A 17,560-nucleotide genomic window follows, 5' to 3' on the forward strand; every position below is an offset into this window, starting at 1 on the left:
AAATTACTCCTCCTGTGATGTAGGATGGTATGAAGTCTTCTTAGCCTAATGTTATTAAATCCCAATTATGTTGGCACTAGCTTGCACATGAGAATAAGCATCGTTGATGGGAAATGTCTCAGAAATGTGAGGTTACATTAAATACTAAGGTTGAGTCTTTGGTTTCCACTAGTGCTCCTTCCATTCCTAATTTAGTTTATGATACTATTATTGTCTCATCTTTGTATGTGTTGCTTCCAACTTCTTTGGAGCTATTAATGAGCCTCGCACCAAGCAGGTGCAGGTGTTAATCTCCCTCCTTAAAGCCACCTCTTATTACCCCTCTTCCCGATATTCCTCCATTCTTGTAGCGCATAGACATGTTTCATACTCAAGTGGTGTCTAGTGTGGCCTTGTCTGCTCGTTTCGTTTCTTCTCTACATCTTCATCACAACTTTCTTGGGGTCCTCAAACCTACCTTAGTTAATGTGAAGTTTGCTGGGAAAATATGTGTTGTACACCTTGCATAATAATATTTATAATTGTAATATATATATTTTTATGTGACTTGCACAACAACATGTAAAGTGTAGAGATCCCCTTGGAACATTCTCAGGGCCACTTGAGGAGTTGTATTGTAACATTGGGATATATTATATTGTGTTTATTTAATATTGGGGAAATTAATTTAATAAAGTAGCCAATATTAGATGTGGGGTCAATGGGGTAGTTACCCCATGGTATTTGTACATGGTTTTGATGTAATAGCACTTTGTGGTTTTGTGGGAGCTTGTGTCTATAAAATTAACTGCAAGGTTAGTTGTTTGGGTTAGCCAGGTTTAGCATTTATGGAGGTTGGAAGCATGGCATAGGGCGTGTGGTTAAATGCTTGTTCACATGGATTGCTTGTTGATGGTTGGGGTTTCAAAAGTTTTCATGATTGTATTTGTAATGTTTGTATTGTTGATAATACATGTTGATAGATGTTTTTGGAGGTTGGGTTTTTCCCTCATGAGGGTTTTCCTAGGGTATATCTTGTGTCAACTTGATGGGTATGTTGTCTATTCTTTGCATGTGGATTTTATGTGTTTATTTGATTGAAATCTCAATTGGGTTATGTGGAAATTGTCATTTATTAGGTTGCAAGTCTCCTTTCAAAGGTCTCATCTCAACTACCTAAGAATTGTTGGACATTGTTGCTGCTAGGATATGTTGTTGTCATTGATGTCAACATATTCTTGTGATTTATTGTTCCTATGATTGCAGATTGGTTTATTGGGATCATGGTTTGGTGTATGGAGTATTTCTAGTATCATTATATTCTTCTGTATTGGTTTTGGTGATCCGAGAAGCTTAATTGATCATATCATATGATCTGGTTTGTAGTTTGTTTTTCTGATCAGTGCTTTGCAGAGTTCAGTATTTCCTCTGGTATATTCCGATGTGATCAAATCTTGAGATGAGATTTTGGGAGATTGTTTGGGATGGTCTTGTATATCTTCATTTTAGATAGTTCATGATTTGGTGCTCCACAAGCTATCTTTCTAGTCCGAGTTGTTGTCATTTGAACTTGTTCTTGAGTCTCAGATGTTGATCGATGAAGATTTGATAAGTGGTGTTGGTACAACTGTTACTTACGATTATAATGTGCTTGCTGGTGTTTTCTGATCGTGTCCTATTTGTTTTGGTGGTCTGCATTGATTCTTGTGCACTTTCTTGGTGATTTTTTTAATTCGGTGATATTCTTCGTGTTATGTGGTATTCCTGGTGGTGTAGCATGTTGCGGTTGATCTTTGCATGATTTCCAGTGGTATTGCCTATTCAGAGATTTGAATTAGGTCCATGTTATATCATTATATTGTTTGGTGGTCGATCTTTGTATCTTGTGATGAAATTTTGCAATTGTAAGTTGAGGGTTTAGCTAACCTTTTTGTCAAGGCTGACGATTTGTATAAATAATTGATAGAGTCATGTAATTTAGGTATCAAAGGTGTGTTTGCATTATCAGAGAGTGATTTATGTGCGAAAAAGGGATTCATCTTTAGGTGTGGTGTATTGAGAAGAGATTGGTATTGCGGAGAAGACATATGAGCTTAACTAGAACTCTCATCAAGCATTAACAAATGTTGTTATTGCAGTTCATTTGATTTCGGATTGTTGTCCAAACATTTTGTAAGTCAGTGAGACTTCCTTGTAAGGTAGTGAACCTTCCCAGAGGGTTGTAGTCTTCTGGGTTATTGTATCTTGAGTTTGCTTGAATATTGGTGCATTCCCCATTATAATATTTACACATACTATTGCAGAGTATCATCTTATTGTGGGTAGGTTCCCACCATGGTTTTTCCCTTAACCGGGCTTTCCATGTCAAAATCTTGGTGTTGTGTGTTGTGCTATCAATTTGCTTATCTTTGTTGTTGTTGCAGTTTATCAGACTTGTATTTGTGGATGAGTTAGTAGATCCGGTGAAAACTGATTCACCCCCCCTCTCAGTTTTCCCTTCATTTTTGTTGCCAACAAGAATAAGTTTGAGTAGGGCCCTATTCTTGAGTTTCATTGTAGTAAGTCAACTCTTGTGGCTTTTGTGTTAGCTTCTATTCTCGTTATTGATGAGGTTCCACCTTCTCCATAATTTTTCACTACCCTTCTTCTAGAGGTTGGCAATGCAACTCCCATTTCATAGCCTTTAGTTGAGTCACCTGCATCTTCTTGAAAGAGGTATGTGTTTGAATCTTTGGAGGATATTCCAATAGTGTCAACCATCTTCACAAGATCGTTGACTATTGCCTCACAAGATTAGTAGATGAGAATGTCGAGGCAACCTCATCTTTGGCTCTTGATGCTGGTGAGATACTTGGTATTACTTTGGCTATCATGCCTCTTTGAGACCAACCTCCATCCCCTTATGATCAAGAGTAGGAGGACAATGATCTGATCGTGGAAGATCACTAGAGCAGTACCTCTTCATATCTTTAGATTAGAGTGTGTTTGTTGTTGTGTTCTCTTGTACTTGTCTTTATATGTTTGTATTCTCTTGAAGGACCCAAGTTACTCTGTAGACACTTGAATATAGGGGATAACATTTTTCATACACTTCCTCTATTTGTCTCTTCATTCTTCTTTCTATCATCTATTTCTTTTGACATTCGAGGATGATGCATAGTGTTGGGGGCATTTAAGCCTTCTTCCATGTTGACCCCAATTTTTATTTTCCTTTTGTTTTCATGTGCTCTTCTCTAGATCCATTTTTTGGGGAATATGATGTAATTCATATGCATCCATATACATATTCTAATTTTATTACTTTTAATTCTACTTACCTCGAATGATTAGGTCCCCCTATCTCTTTATGTTCTTGTGGATGTTGTGGGTCCTATGTGCCATTTGTTGCAAGGTAGCATTCCAAAGATGCATCTTATTATGCCTTCATGACACAACATCTCTTGTTAGAATAATATGTCCTCCTCTTTGTGTAGAACATATCATTCTAAGATGGGGCTATCATTGTTGTATCTATCCTCGTATTATTTATATTTCAGATCTCTTATCACATTTCTTTTTCAAATATGTCTGCATCCAACTATCTTATTTATTGCCTAGCATGGGGGCTAAACCACAACACTTGTATCTTTTTCATCTATATGTCTTTTTTATACTTGTCCTACAATGCAGTTTATATCAGTCATAGGTTGATCAATCATATGACAATCTAGCATAACACAACTTGTTACCCATACATATCGATGCCATCTAAATGATCTTATGTCTAAATGATATTTGTGTGATGTCTATGATTATTTTTGTGTCTAAATTTTTGCTTTTCATACAACATATTTGTCTACAACTAACGTGTTTATGACGATACAACTCAACATATTCTTACGAAGAAATTACTCAATTCTCTTTCCTAGGAGAAACTCTACATGATAGAAGACTGCACTTCCCCTTTGCATCATGGGTATATCTATTTTGACCCTTTTCTCTCTCTAATTTAGCTTGTATCTCCTTTTTAATATATGCTCCCTAAAGTGGAGAAAAAATGTAAAGTCATAAATTGCACTCCATGCGATTTCATGTCACATAGGCTTCCACTTTAGCCAAATTTAAGACAATGATAAAATTATACCACCAAACTTCCTTAAGACTTGTCATACTAGTCCCCTGACCATTAGGTCTACATTATGCATGGACGTGTGCGTGTCATAGGGACATCCATGTGCTGTGCATTTGTCTCATGAATATTTGCACTTGGAGGAGGTCATTGAGACATTATTTTTTTATTTTGGTTGTGTAACATCCCTCTAGGCTTGCGTCAACATTGGGATGACTTCCAATTCCTTAACTACCTTTTGCGGCTTCATTTTATCTCTCTCTCTCTCTCTCTCATTCAATTCAACCTCTCTCTCATTTTCAGCCTCTCTCAAGCATTTTTTACACCTTCACACAACTTACCAGACCTCCATTATCATCTAATGAAGCTTTGATGAAATTAGAGATCATTGTCATTCCTCATTCTAACAAACCACACTACTTCTAGTGTTGAAGGGAGGGTATCTCTTTCCGAGTTGTTTTCTTGATTCAATGTATTTTGATTTAGCATATTGCTTATTGTATTGTTCTTTCTTTCATCCATTATCATTTTATCACAATCTTGTCTTTAGGTTGTTCGTGGAGGTGGAAACACCAAAATAGAGATTTGACCATGGAAAACATCTAAGCATAACCACTCCAACATTTTGTTTTGGCTTCTTATGTGCATGTTTCAACGAGGAAGATCATTGTGTTTATTGGAGCTTCATTTTGTGGACCTAGGTAAACATTCCTTGATTCCTCCTTGTTCTTTTGTTAGTTTATTTCTATCTATTAGTTTTTTATTTTGTACTTTTATCATATTTAATCTCCATAACATTATATTGTTTGTTTGGTATTTTTTGGTATGATTCTTGGCACTTTGTCCATGCAGGACATTTGCACACCATGTTGTCATCCTCGACTTGGACGTGTATCTTTGGTACAAAGCGTATTGAATTGACTAGAAGGTCCTCATATCCGGCATTTTTTCGTCTTCTATGAACTAAATATTTTTATTTGTTAGTATACTCTAGTTGCACAAACATTTCTCTTCTAGTGAGAAAAATCAGAGGTCATAGTACCTTGAATGTTTTCTTGAAGTGGAGAGTTGGATTTTGAGTCAATAAGGGGTTTGACTACCCTTCATAGTGGTTCAATTTTCCTCTTGTACATTAGGCTACTAGTATTCCCTTTAAGATATTTAACGTAAACCTTATGGCTGCTAAAAGAAGACATATCCTTTAACTAATTATTCCATGCACAAAGTTTTTACACTCAGGGGTTGTTGATAGGGGTAAGACTCAAACTACATTGATACAAGGCATATATCAACCTCTAATGTAGATGAGGATAAGCCCCCTCTTCAACACTCTAAAGAAGGTCCAACATATAAAACGACACACTAATAATATTTCCGTGTCTAAGGTGATTAAGGAGGGGAAACTGATAGTCTTGCACCATTCTAAACCTTCCTTCTAAAATAAAATACTTCATTATTTGTAAACCTAAGCTCCTCTTTGTTATACCCATTTTGAAGCCTTTTAATCTTTTCATCCTTCTCCATGAAAGCATGAATAAAACTTTCATAGCTCATCTTGTTGATTCTTTTCACCTTCACACCTTCACAACTAAGGCCAATTGCCCTAGCAATAAGCCCCTTAGTGTTAGTGAAAGTAATCTAGCAATCTAGCTTGAAGTGAAGATTGCATCCAATGCAATTAACATTTGAAAAATAAACACAACCCAACACAAAATTTGAAAAAATCATAAAACTTGACATAACAACCAATTGATCTACCTCTAGTCCTCCAGTATATTTCAAGAGCATCCTTTATTCATTTTTGGGAAAATATTTACATGTACAAATGAAAGTTTTTGGATTAAATAAAATATTATCGGTACTTTAGTGGGTGTATTGTGATATCACTCAACAAACCCTTAAACATTACTAATATATTCAAGTGGAAGTTTTTTAGATTCAACTGATTCCAATAAAGAAGCAAAACAAACTAATATATGAGCTAAAAGTTTTGTAAATGCAATAAATTTGAGCAGAGAAACAAAACAAAAATAAACTAGAAGTAGAATAGAAAACAAACTTGCAGATGCAATAGCAAAAAACATGTTGGAAACTTACTTTGTTGAGAAAGAATATTGTGCACCTCCTCCACAATCTTTACAATCTTTGAATCTTGACAACCACAACCATTAGTATAACTTCACTACCACCTAGGGTTGAAATTTGATGGTCTATATGGTTGCTTTTTCACTTTTGGAATGTATATGACAAATTAAAAATTTATTAGATTGTATGGATTGACTTGCTATATTTTCATAAAACCATATATATAACACTTCAAATTATTAATAGGTCGTAAAAATTTATTATACAAAAATATAATATAGTTCTAATTTATAATAATATATTATTTTATAATATTTATCATAAAAATACAAGTTAATTTAGAATATTTTGAAAATATAAGATAATTTTTTCTAATTTTTAAAATACTTTTAATATGAATTTTTATAATAGTTTCTATTTTTTATATGAATTTAAAAATTTGTCATGATAGATAGAATTTAAATTTAGGCATTTAATATATATATAAAGGGAAAGCACTTTTGATTGGAGCTATGAACCCGTGAGATCACATGGGAGGACCTCATCTCCATGTCGTGAGCCAAGGCATCCTCGATGAAGCACGTGTACGACTTGAGAGCACCAGCCATCATTTCCATTGGCCAACAAACATAGACAAACCATCGATCGAGCTGCTGACAGTGAGAGACGACATCAAACTTTACCCTACATCTGTGCTAGGCCTTCCTCACGGTACGCGCTACTAGATTGGTTTGTTAGCACTAGCAAGGCGAAGCAAATGTTTTTCCAGGATGGGGGACCTACGGACAGTCATAGTCAGTTTGGGGGATTAACCTCCACCTCACCGTACCGCCCAACTTGGATGACACGACGTGAGGCTCAAGGGTTTCGACCCCGAGACCTCCACTCGGAGGTGCACAACCTACAACCGCTGCGATACGGGGACAACCCAATTCAGACATTTAATATTAATTATTAATTGATTATCATTAATATTAATATGTAAAATATATGATTCTATAATGTTTGTTATAAATATATATTAATTGAGTTTTTTTTCAAAATAGAATATAATTGTAAACTAGATTATCTTGGATAAATTTTGGTATGAATTTAGAAACTTACCTAGTAATTTTAAGGTTTTTGCATATATCAAGTGTTCCATGGGGACGCGTCCCCCCCTAGCCCACGTCTCTAGGACGGGGAGATGGGGACGTGGCATCCCCCGTTGTCCTGCCACCATACTGGTGCGCCACCAAAGACGTCTTGGCGTCTCCAAGGAGTTTTGGAGACATCTTGGCATCTCCAAGACTCCTGTCCTGGGTCGTCACAAAAAGCAATTTAAAAAAAAAACTCATGTTTTAATTTTTTTTTCGAGGTATAGCCCCTGAACCCCCACTTACGGTCAGCGAGGAAAACACACCCCTTCTATCGTTGGTTTTTTCTCACATATAACACCTTGTGCAACTTATCATTGCTACCCCTCAAACCCATTAGCATCTCCATTCCCAAATCCCCACTAGTTAGTGGGACCTACCTTAGATGCCTTCATAGAAGAGATGTAGGCTCCTAGTTATTGTTTTGATATTTGTTTGGAACAATTGATGTCATGGATTTCATATTCCACGAGTTTTGTCATCCTTGCCGAGTCCGAGTCTTGATTGAAGGAGTGGAAATATATAGATTGAGTGATTTTTCTATTTAACTAATTTGCCAAAGTTTCATTTGACATGTGATTCTTATACATCTTTTCATAACTAGTTTTTCTAATACTATATGTATACCAACACCGTTCCCCTCCCCCCCACCCCTCCGCCATCACCTCGTCGTCCCCAGACTTAGGCTCGTTGTCTCCCCATCCCTGAAACCCGTCCTCGCGTCCCTGCATCCTGAACCTTCGTGGAACATTACATATATCACTAATTTATCATTGTTTTTCAATTTTACATTATTTTTATATATATTTTTTACAATTAGTATTTTTCTTAAAACATCAAAGGAAAGACATTGAAATGATCAAACTATCATGAAATTTTCATAGGATAGATAGTGGACGTCAAATCTTGCTAGCTCCATAGCCTCTTCAATTATGCAACTCTTTTAAGACATATAATAACTTTATCATTTAGTTGCTTATAATAAGTGAGAATATTTTTCTAAATTTTTAATATTTTTTTGATAGACATCATAACAAAATGATGAATATTAAATCCTAGTCCTACAATATCTAAATTTATAAATTTGTATAGTTTTATTTTTATATCTTTTAAAAACAAAGAATTTTATAAAATATACAATTTAAACAATCTCACAAATAAATAAAAAGGACCATCTTATTTTAATGTTATTCAATACATTAATGAGTAGATTACCAACTCACTTTAATGCCATTTAATACCTTAAGAAAAATCATGAAAAATCACACACTAAAAACAAACTATTAACTATGAAACAAAGAATAGCAAATAAGAACAAAAAAGATATCAATGATGGAATATTCCAACAAATGGTCACCTCACTTGAATGTCTTTTCATACATTTAAGACTTAATGTATCCAAGATTTATTGTACATTTACTCAATGTAATATTAATATCATGAAATAAATGTAATGAATCACATTAAAAGATAGTAATGATTTTTATTGTACTCTCAATTAATTATCTTAATTTATAGGTGTATACATATTTAATGTCAAAGTAAAGTTAAAATTAAAAAATAATTTTATTTGCTAATTTTTGAAATGAATTAATGGAAAATAAAAATATTTAAAAATTATTTAATGAAAAATACTTTAATCTATAGAATTGTTGATGACTTTTGAAAAATTCTGAATGATGATTTAAAAAAATTTATGAATGATGTTTGAAAACAATCTAAAGATTTGCATAAGCATGAGTAATTATAAAAGTTGCATTATAATTCCTAGGTAATTTTTAAAATGTAAAATACGTCCTACATCAAGAGAGCATCAAATCCTAGCCCAGAATGGGACATATTAGTAATATCTGCGTATTTGATTCGACGACTCCAAAAACCTCGAGTTTGTCTGTATAAGGAATTTATCTCGGGGCAGATTTATGAACGAATTTAATGCCTTCGTCGTTATGAACCCTGGATATTCCTTCAGATAAGGTTTGATCTCCTGTGAATGGTCGAATTCGATCGTCTGAACAGTATTTAAAGATTTAACAAATGGCAGAGTGTCAAGGAAGACTCAAGAGAAGTCGTTCTGGTGCGGATTTGACAAGATAAATGCGAGCGTGAGGGTGAATACTGTGCAATGGATCTCCTGGTAACTCTTTTCTTGTTTCTAAATACACTCTTTGCTTTTCTGCTGCCATTTTGCTCTTCTGCAGATTTGAGTGGAACGGTTGCCTTTGCGTCCGTTGGCCGTGCTCACTATGCATTTGACATCTATTCACTACCCATCAAATACAAATCTCCGAACACCTTTGAATTCTCTGGATTGGAGGAGGTGAGGAGCACTGATGGAGTGTCTGTAAATTTCAATGGGCAATTCTTAGATGTTCCCGCCATTGATGCCCTCGCTGCCAAGCTCAACATAAACACCACAACACAACCTGTGCTTAATGCCCTAGCCTATGTCAGCGAGCGGGATGGTTTGGCCGACATATATCTCGACATATACTTTTCTGCTGCTCCAATTTTGTCTCAGAAAATCTCTGGGGATGGAAATGGTAGACGGGAGATTCTGGAGAGTCACAAAGACTATCTTACTGTAAAATTTGGGGATCTTGTGGGTAGCAAAGAGGAGGTTTTGTCAATGAAAGACAGGCCTAGCATGAAGGGGGACAGAATGGTTTTTGTTTCCACTGCCATACCTGCCCAAAAGTCGAGAAACAGCTGGGCTGCGGTGTATTGTACGAATTTGAGAACAGGGCGTACAAAGCGCCTGACGCCCAGGGGAAGAGGGATTGCAGACCTGAGCCCCGCGCTGTCTCCCTCGGGTGAGCTCGTGGCCGTTGCCTCCACTGGCGAAGGCGGTTGGGAGGGCCAGATTAGGGATTTAGAGACTGACCTTTATGTTTTTAGGGCTTCTGATGGGTTCGAGAGGAGGCTTGTGGCGAAGCATGGTGGGTGGCCTTGTTGGGCTGATGATGACACCTTGTTTTTCCACAGGCAGGCAGAGGATGGGTGGTGGAGTGTTTACAGAGTCTCGCTTTCCTTCGCCGAGATAGAGAGAATCACTCCGCCTGGAATCCATGCCTTTACGCCCGCAGCTGCGCCTTTAGGCGGAGCGTCATGGATCGTGGTTGCTACCCGTAGACCTGATTCGGAGTATCGACATATAGAGATATTTGACCTGGTGAAGAAGGAATTTGTGGAGCTTAGCAAATTGGTGGATGCCAATTCCCACCATTATAATCCCTTTGTATCTGGGGATAGAATTGGGTATCATCGGTGCAGGGGTGGTGAAAGAGGGCTAATTCCTGTGCTGGAGCATATCAGATCACCCGCTGCTCTGCCTAACCTTTCTGTCTTTCGGGTAGATGGGACTTTCCCATCTTTTTCTCCTGATGGGAGCATGATAGCCTATATCCCCAATATAGAATACAGTGGGGTTTATGTCATGAACCTCGATGGTTCAGGTTCCAGGAAAATATTTTCTGGCTCCGCTTTTGGGACCGCTTGGGACTGGAAAAGAGCTGTGATTTATACCAGCTATGGACCCGGATTTTCATCGGAAAAGACTACAGTTGATATTGTGGCTATTTATAATGCTGACAAGGAGGACGGTTCTGAGGTCTTTCATAAAACCCTGACAAAAATTGACAACAATGCTTTTCCTTCGCCTTCCCCGGATGGGAGATTTGTGGTATTTAGGTCTGGGAGGAGTCGACACAAAAACCTGTATATTATGGATGCTGCGCAAGGTGAAGAGGGGGGTCTGTGGCGGTTGACAGAGGGGCCCTGGACTGACACTATGTGCAATTGGTCCCCTGATGGGGATTGGATTGCTTTTGCCTCTGATCGCCAGCACCCTGGAAGTGGCAGCTTCGCCATGTATTTTGTGCATCCTAACGGAACCGGGCTGCATATGGTTTTGAACAGTAGTACAGCTGGGCGGGTGAATCACCCCTGGTTCAGCCCGGATTCAAAGAGTTTGGTATTTACCTCGGATTATGCAGGGGTGTCTGCTGAGCCAATTTCTGTGCCTCATCAGTTCCAGCCTTATGGAGAGATTTTCATGGCTAGGGTAGATGGTTCTGGCCTTCAACGCCTCACTCATAATTCTTATGAAGATGGAACTCCGTCGTGGGGCAGGGTTTTCTTGGATCCTAACCATTTGGCAGGAGAAGGTAACAAGGTTAAATGTGATTTTGATGACGATACGTGGCTGCAGATGAACAGTGGACTGCCCATTGGTTCAGTGAAATGCTGAAACAAACAAATGGCACATGATGGGCAGGAAGTATATATTCTTTCTTTCTTCGTTGTACAGTGAGTCAGAAGAAAGATCGGATATTCCTGATAAATAGTACTATATCATAATCTACTCTTGATAGAACCTATCAGATTTCACAATCTGCATGAACTACTGTAAGTGTATACTTTATTTGGATATATGTTTATTTATACTTACTATTTTAAATATGAGCAAACAAATTCTGTGTGGGTGTGAAGATGTATACCAGTAGCGAATCTAGCTATCGAAAGGTACATAGCAAGTTTCAATAGTGCAAATTATAACTGACCATCAAACTGTATCACATCGGAAGTGTGGCTCCTCTCCATGCAAGTAGGAATAATAGCACTGTTGATGGGATCATTTGGATGGCAGTTGCATTTAATGTTTTGGATGCTTTTCTTTATTCTGCAAAGTTTAAAGTAGATGTCGCTGAATTTGTTATTGATTTCAGAGAACATATATGATTACGTAGATGGCATAATCAGAAAAAATCAGATGACAACCTCAAATGACATAATGGGGAGCAGGGTTTGATTTACTATTTTGATGCAACGGAAGTTATAATGTTACTAGTCTTTTAAATAAAAATAGTGTATCTGGTGAAAGTTTGTTATGATAGGGTGTCATAAGGATTAATTTGCAGTCACGATTAATTACCATTTTCGGTGATTACAGAGGTTTCTAAATTTCCCAAAGCAAAATCTATCTAAAATGCGCACTATCTAATTGGAGGCAGAGGTGGAAAGAAATAATCGCGATGTAAATTCTAGTGACAATATGTTAGAGTTTTTTTAGTCTATCCTTGTGTTAACTGTACCTAAATATCAGTTTGTCAAAGTTAAATCTCTGCAATCATTTTTCTCCCTTCTCTTACAAATGGATTTGCACCATTGATATGGTGCACTTTGTTTGCCAAATATGCATATCTATAATATGTACAGGGTTCGTTACAGTGGACACAATATATATAAGTGCATGAATATTTATATTATGGTGATAGAAGTGCAAGTTTGCTGGAAGGCTGGCTATCATTTCAGCTGAACCCAAGTTCGCTGCCATAATAAAGTATCATTACCATTTCCAAAAGCTCCATTACCAAAAACATAGTTACATAAGTATTGTTCTATTTCATGTTGAAAGCCAATGTGTGCCCGTTTTCAAAATATTTTTATTTCAGGGATTCTTCTTAGACATGCCATCACATCCAAATGCCAAAATCTAGCAAATGCTGAATGATATATTTAATTTTTATCCTTAAAACACATTTTCTTCAATGAACGGTTTAGGAAATATAAGGATGGAACTTGTGCTCATGAAAAAGAGATTACAAATAATTCAAAACCTAGGAGCAGGGTGATGCATCATCCCTAATGAATAAATAAGTAAATGCTTTTAAGTGCGTTGTCTTTGTCTTCAGTTTATTCTCTTGCTGTTGTTTCTGACTTACATTATTTCAGAGAGTGGATATCCTTAGTAATTTTTGGAATCCAATGTACTTTATTTAATCTTTACCATGCTGCTGCGTGCACAACGTTTAAACATGAGTTGAATCAAACACCTAAAATGCATTTAAAACAAATTGAAGAGAGGAAGATAGAAAACAAAGAAGAAATAAAGTGATTTGTAAGGAAGCTTTCTCAGCAGCCGGAAAGGGGATTGCAGCCGACGGAAGTTGATAGAATCTATGAAAGAAGGTTTGGGCGCCACTACCTATACTGTGTAAGGAATAAGAAGGCTCAAGGGTGAAGCTGAATCTGGTCTGGAACAACTTCATCAGTGTGATGAGAAAGGATTTCGGGGCTATATTGAAGTTGAAACCACTATAAGAGATTTTATTAACTTTTGTGCAAATTTGCAGGTTCAAACCGTATAACCATAAATATTTTTGAAAATTTATTTCAAGTATTGGAAAAAGGTCTGTTGTTTCATTACCCTATTTACTGAGTACCGTGATATTGGTTGTGAAATGTAAGGCTGCATCTGTAATTTCAGACATTATAAAACTGTGATGAATCATTGCTTCAATTGGTATTTTATAGTTTTTTGTGAAATTGAACCTTACCCTGTTTATTTACGGAAGATTGCAAGGATTAGGTGGTCCTTCATTGGAACCCCTGCCTTGACTGCATCATAGTGTATGCATACCCAAATGTCACGGACTGTTAAAAGGACCTTTCCTTTACATACACGCTTACATCTGGTTACATTCAACATTTTCAAAAGAGGTGCCAAGGGAATGTCTCGAAACACAAGTGAAGTTCTAGTTTTTACATAACTCCAGAAGATGTGGACGCCAGTGCCTCACCTGCTCAAAATAAAAAATAGAGTCAATGAGAGTATTAAGGACTTTGAAAATTTCAAGTTAGAATTATCCTTGATTTGAACTCAGCTTGTGCTCTTATTTATTGGAATATGATTCTTGATTCAGTAACAAGTTTGTTTAGCTAACAAACTACGGCATCTATACACTCTACCCAGTATTCAGGATTGTTTTCTATAGGCTTCAACCAAGATTTTACACATAGTTCTTAAAATTTTCAAAATACAAATCTGTTAATCCCTTGCTGATGCAGGTAAGCCTCTGCTCCTGCACATTAACTTTAAGAAAACATATACTTCTCCCTGCACATCAACTCCAACAGAAGGCTATGTTTTTGCAATTCTTACTCAGACTGTACACAGTAACTGATGTAGAGTATTTATAGTTCCCTCCCACGTTGAGTTAGTTGAGGAGCGGTCCAGTCATTTTAGGACTGTTAATTTACTATTCTTAGATGTCTGTTCTGTAGTTATGTTTTGACCTGTCTTTGGTTACATTATTGGCTTTTAGTTGAGTTAATTTAGGGGCAGTCCGTAGGATTAGGGAATCAGTCTAAGGGGAAAATAAACGATGAGTTCGGGAAAACTCAAGGACGGAGTTTAATTTTACAGTGCAATCTTTTATTGTGTTTTGTTTTTCATGGCTGTAGATGCTTTGTAAGTCTATTTAATTTTAGAGTACAATCTTTTACTGTGGTTTGCTTTTCAAGGCTGTAGATGCTTTGCAAGTCTCTAGTTATTAATATATAATGGGGATTATTTAATATGTATTGCTGTTATTCTGGTTGGTCTATCTCTGTCTTCATAAACCTCTGCTATTGAAATTGTATCTACATAGTGTAAAGCAGAATAGGGTATCATTTGTGTTTCAAATAGCAGGTTCCAAAAATATTGAGCTGTATCATTTTTTGTTATCAAAGGAATCTTAAATGGTCCAGAGGGGTGCACATGCAGCCTGGAGAAGAAGAGGGAGGAGGAATCCAAGAAGTTCAAAGGAGATGAGCAACAACCATAGATCCCATGGAAAGACTTATTGAGGCTATCAACAAACAGGGAACTAGAGTTAAGGTTGAGGTTCCTGATTTCAAAGGTGAATCAAATCCTGAGGTGTTCTTGGATTGGATTCAAGAATTAGTAAAATACTATGACATGGAAGAATTGAGGAAACTGATCGACGAAGCAACATCAAAGATGAAGTCGTATGTTGGTTTATGGTCGGAGAATCTCCAAAACATTAGGAGAAGTCAAGGGAAGAAGAAAATCAAATTATGTTCAAAGATGTTAAAACATTTGAAGGCTAAATTTATTCTTAGATTGTCAACAAAAGTTCTTTAGAGAATTCCAAAATCTAAAACAAGAGTCCTCCATATCTATCTATACTGAACAATTTATCAAGCTGTAGGGCATAACTGATTTCCAAGAAGATAAATGGCCAAGTATATTAATGGGCATATATCCCAACACACAAATGAACTAGCTTTACTCAAAGTGAATATTGTGGATGAAGCCTATTAACTAGCTTTAAACGCATAAGAAAAATTGAATATTTTCAGTTTAGTGGCCAGCGAAAGAGGTAGCAATTCAAATAGATAAAGAGGAAATTCCTATAAATTAACCAATGAAGGAGAGCCAGAGGATAATGTGAAGCCAAACTTCCAAGGGAGGGGTGGTTTTAGAGTTAAAGGATGAGGACAACAATTTTCTAGGGGTTGGAAACCTTTGAGGTGTTTTATTTGTAGTGAGCCTAGAGAATTGTAGATTGTCTTCAAAACCCAAAGAGGCAATGGTGACTCTAGAAGGAGGAAGAGTGTAAAGTTTATTCAATTTTCAATTGAAGAACAAGTTATATTTTCAATGATGCAATGTTATTATTACTTGCTGATTTACTGTCCAACAATGTCTGATTTTATTTGCAGGCTGTGGGAGAGAGATCATTTGATATTTTCTCTGTCTTCTCCAATTAAACTTATCAGTCTATAAATGAGAATGAACCGATCAATGAATGACTTGATCGGTCATGTCTTTTGGACATGACTGACCAAGGCATTAATTTGTTGGTGCCTCTTCAATATAAGCACATTCGGAATTGGTTTTAGTTTGACATTTAACAAACACTATTCATAAGCAACCCGATAGTGAATCGGTGTTATTAACAAAGCCGAGTTTAATTTATGCTACCCAATAAATGCATTGTGGGTTTATGACATAACAATAACATTATATGTTATCGGGTTAATACCTTGATAACATGTCGATTCATAAATGAATCGACATTAATATGCTATCGGGTTTGTTAGCCCGATAGCATATAGATTAATGCTTAACATATATGCACAATGTTAACAATTGCTAATGACATACCAATCAGTGACAACATTATAATTTTGTCAATCATCTAATAGAACCCGATAATCATATTCAAATCGGAAAGCATAAAATAGATGAATAAACTATAACAGATTTAAGGAGATCAATTGTAACTATCAAATAGAGTGATGGTTAGAGATGTCTTATCTTGCAGAAGAATCATATTCAAATCGGAAAGCATAAAATAGATGAATAAACTATAACAGATTTAAGGAGATCAATTGTAACTATCAAATAGAGTGATGGTTAGAGATGTCTTATCTTGTAGAAGCTATTATGCATTAACACTCCCTCTTAGCTTTGGAAGATAGATAAAGCAACCTGCATCACATTTCTCTTTCATAACCAAAATTTCTAATGTGGTTTATAATGTCAGTCTCCAAGAGTTCATATCACCTAAGCATATGATACAAGAAACCTTATCAACTAAGCACATGACATGGAGTATCACCTAAACATGTGATACAAAAGATTCATCATCTTGTGATGACAAGATATCACCGGAACACGCGATATCAGTATTCCTTAAACACACAATACTTAAAGATAAACATATGAGGATGATTAAATTCTCATCTTATCCAAGTTGTGGTATGTGCACTAACATTTTATACAAACGTTTTACCACAACACAGTCATGGCACATCCATGACATGCCAAAGATCCAACATGATAATTGGTTTGAACATCATAAGATCGTCACCTTATAATGTCTACATACAAGTGTTCATTATCTTGAGAGATCGTCACCTCTTAGATATGAACCTAGGGGATAAAATCCAAAATGTCCTAACATGACAAAGAAGTTTACACATTAAACATCTTATTGATATGTAAGTACAAATTACAAAGCAAATTACCTTTCTATCATACCTAAACCTTTTCTGAAGTGACCAACCTTCACTCTAGAAAGAGGTTTGGTCAGAATTTGGTCAGAATATCTGTAGTCTAATCTCCTGTACAAACATATTCTAATTGGATCACATTCTTGTCTACCATATCTCGCACATAGTGGTATGAAATCTCAATATGCTTGGATCTATCGTGGAACATTGGATTTACTGAAAATTTTATGCAGCTTTGATTGTCGCAATGTATAATAGTAGGTTTCATAGGCTCTCCAAACAATCCCACAAACAACTTCCTAAGCCATACTGCCTCTCGGGCAGCCATGAACGCTGCAATGTGTTCGGCTTCGATGGAACTCTGAGCTACAGAAGACTGCTTTCTGTTGATCCAAGATATCATGGTTGAACCTAAACTGAAGCAACACTTTGAAGTGCTTTTCTT

At 36.4% G+C, this 17,560-nt stretch overlaps 1 protein-coding gene across 2 annotated transcripts; it reads left to right on the forward strand.

Moving 5' to 3' along the window:
* Nucleotides 1-9,144: 9,144 nt before the first annotated feature.
* On the forward strand, nt 9,145-15,663 carry LOC131056053 (uncharacterized). Of its 2 annotated transcripts, XR_009371521.1 has the most exons (2): nt 9,145-11,715; nt 14,824-15,663. XR_009371521.1 is itself a non-coding variant. In XM_059216577.1 (1 exon), exon 1 carries the CDS (start codon nt 9,434-9,436, stop codon nt 11,555-11,557), a length of 2,124 nt encoding a protein of 707 aa, XP_059072560.1. In that variant the 5' UTR covers nt 9,145-9,433; the 3' UTR covers nt 11,558-11,767. The 2 variants fall into 2 exon arrangements, 1 of the variants encoding a protein (XP_059072560.1); XM_059216577.1 differs by lacking the exon at nt 14,824-15,663 and having other exon boundaries at nt 9,145-11,767.
* Nucleotides 15,664-17,560: the final 1,897 nt, after the last annotated feature.

The sequence above is a fragment of the Cryptomeria japonica genome, chromosome 2 (genome assembly GCF_030272615.1).
Source record: "Cryptomeria japonica chromosome 2, Sugi_1.0, whole genome shotgun sequence".
NCBI lineage: Eukaryota > Viridiplantae > Streptophyta > Pinopsida > Cupressales > Cupressaceae > Cryptomeria > Cryptomeria japonica.

Excerpts from the sequence above, each read along its gene's own strand:
- LOC131056053 (XM_059216577.1), top strand. The coding sequence starts at position 9,434 with ATGGATCTCCTGGTAACTCTTTTCTTGTTTCTAAATACACTCTTTGCT.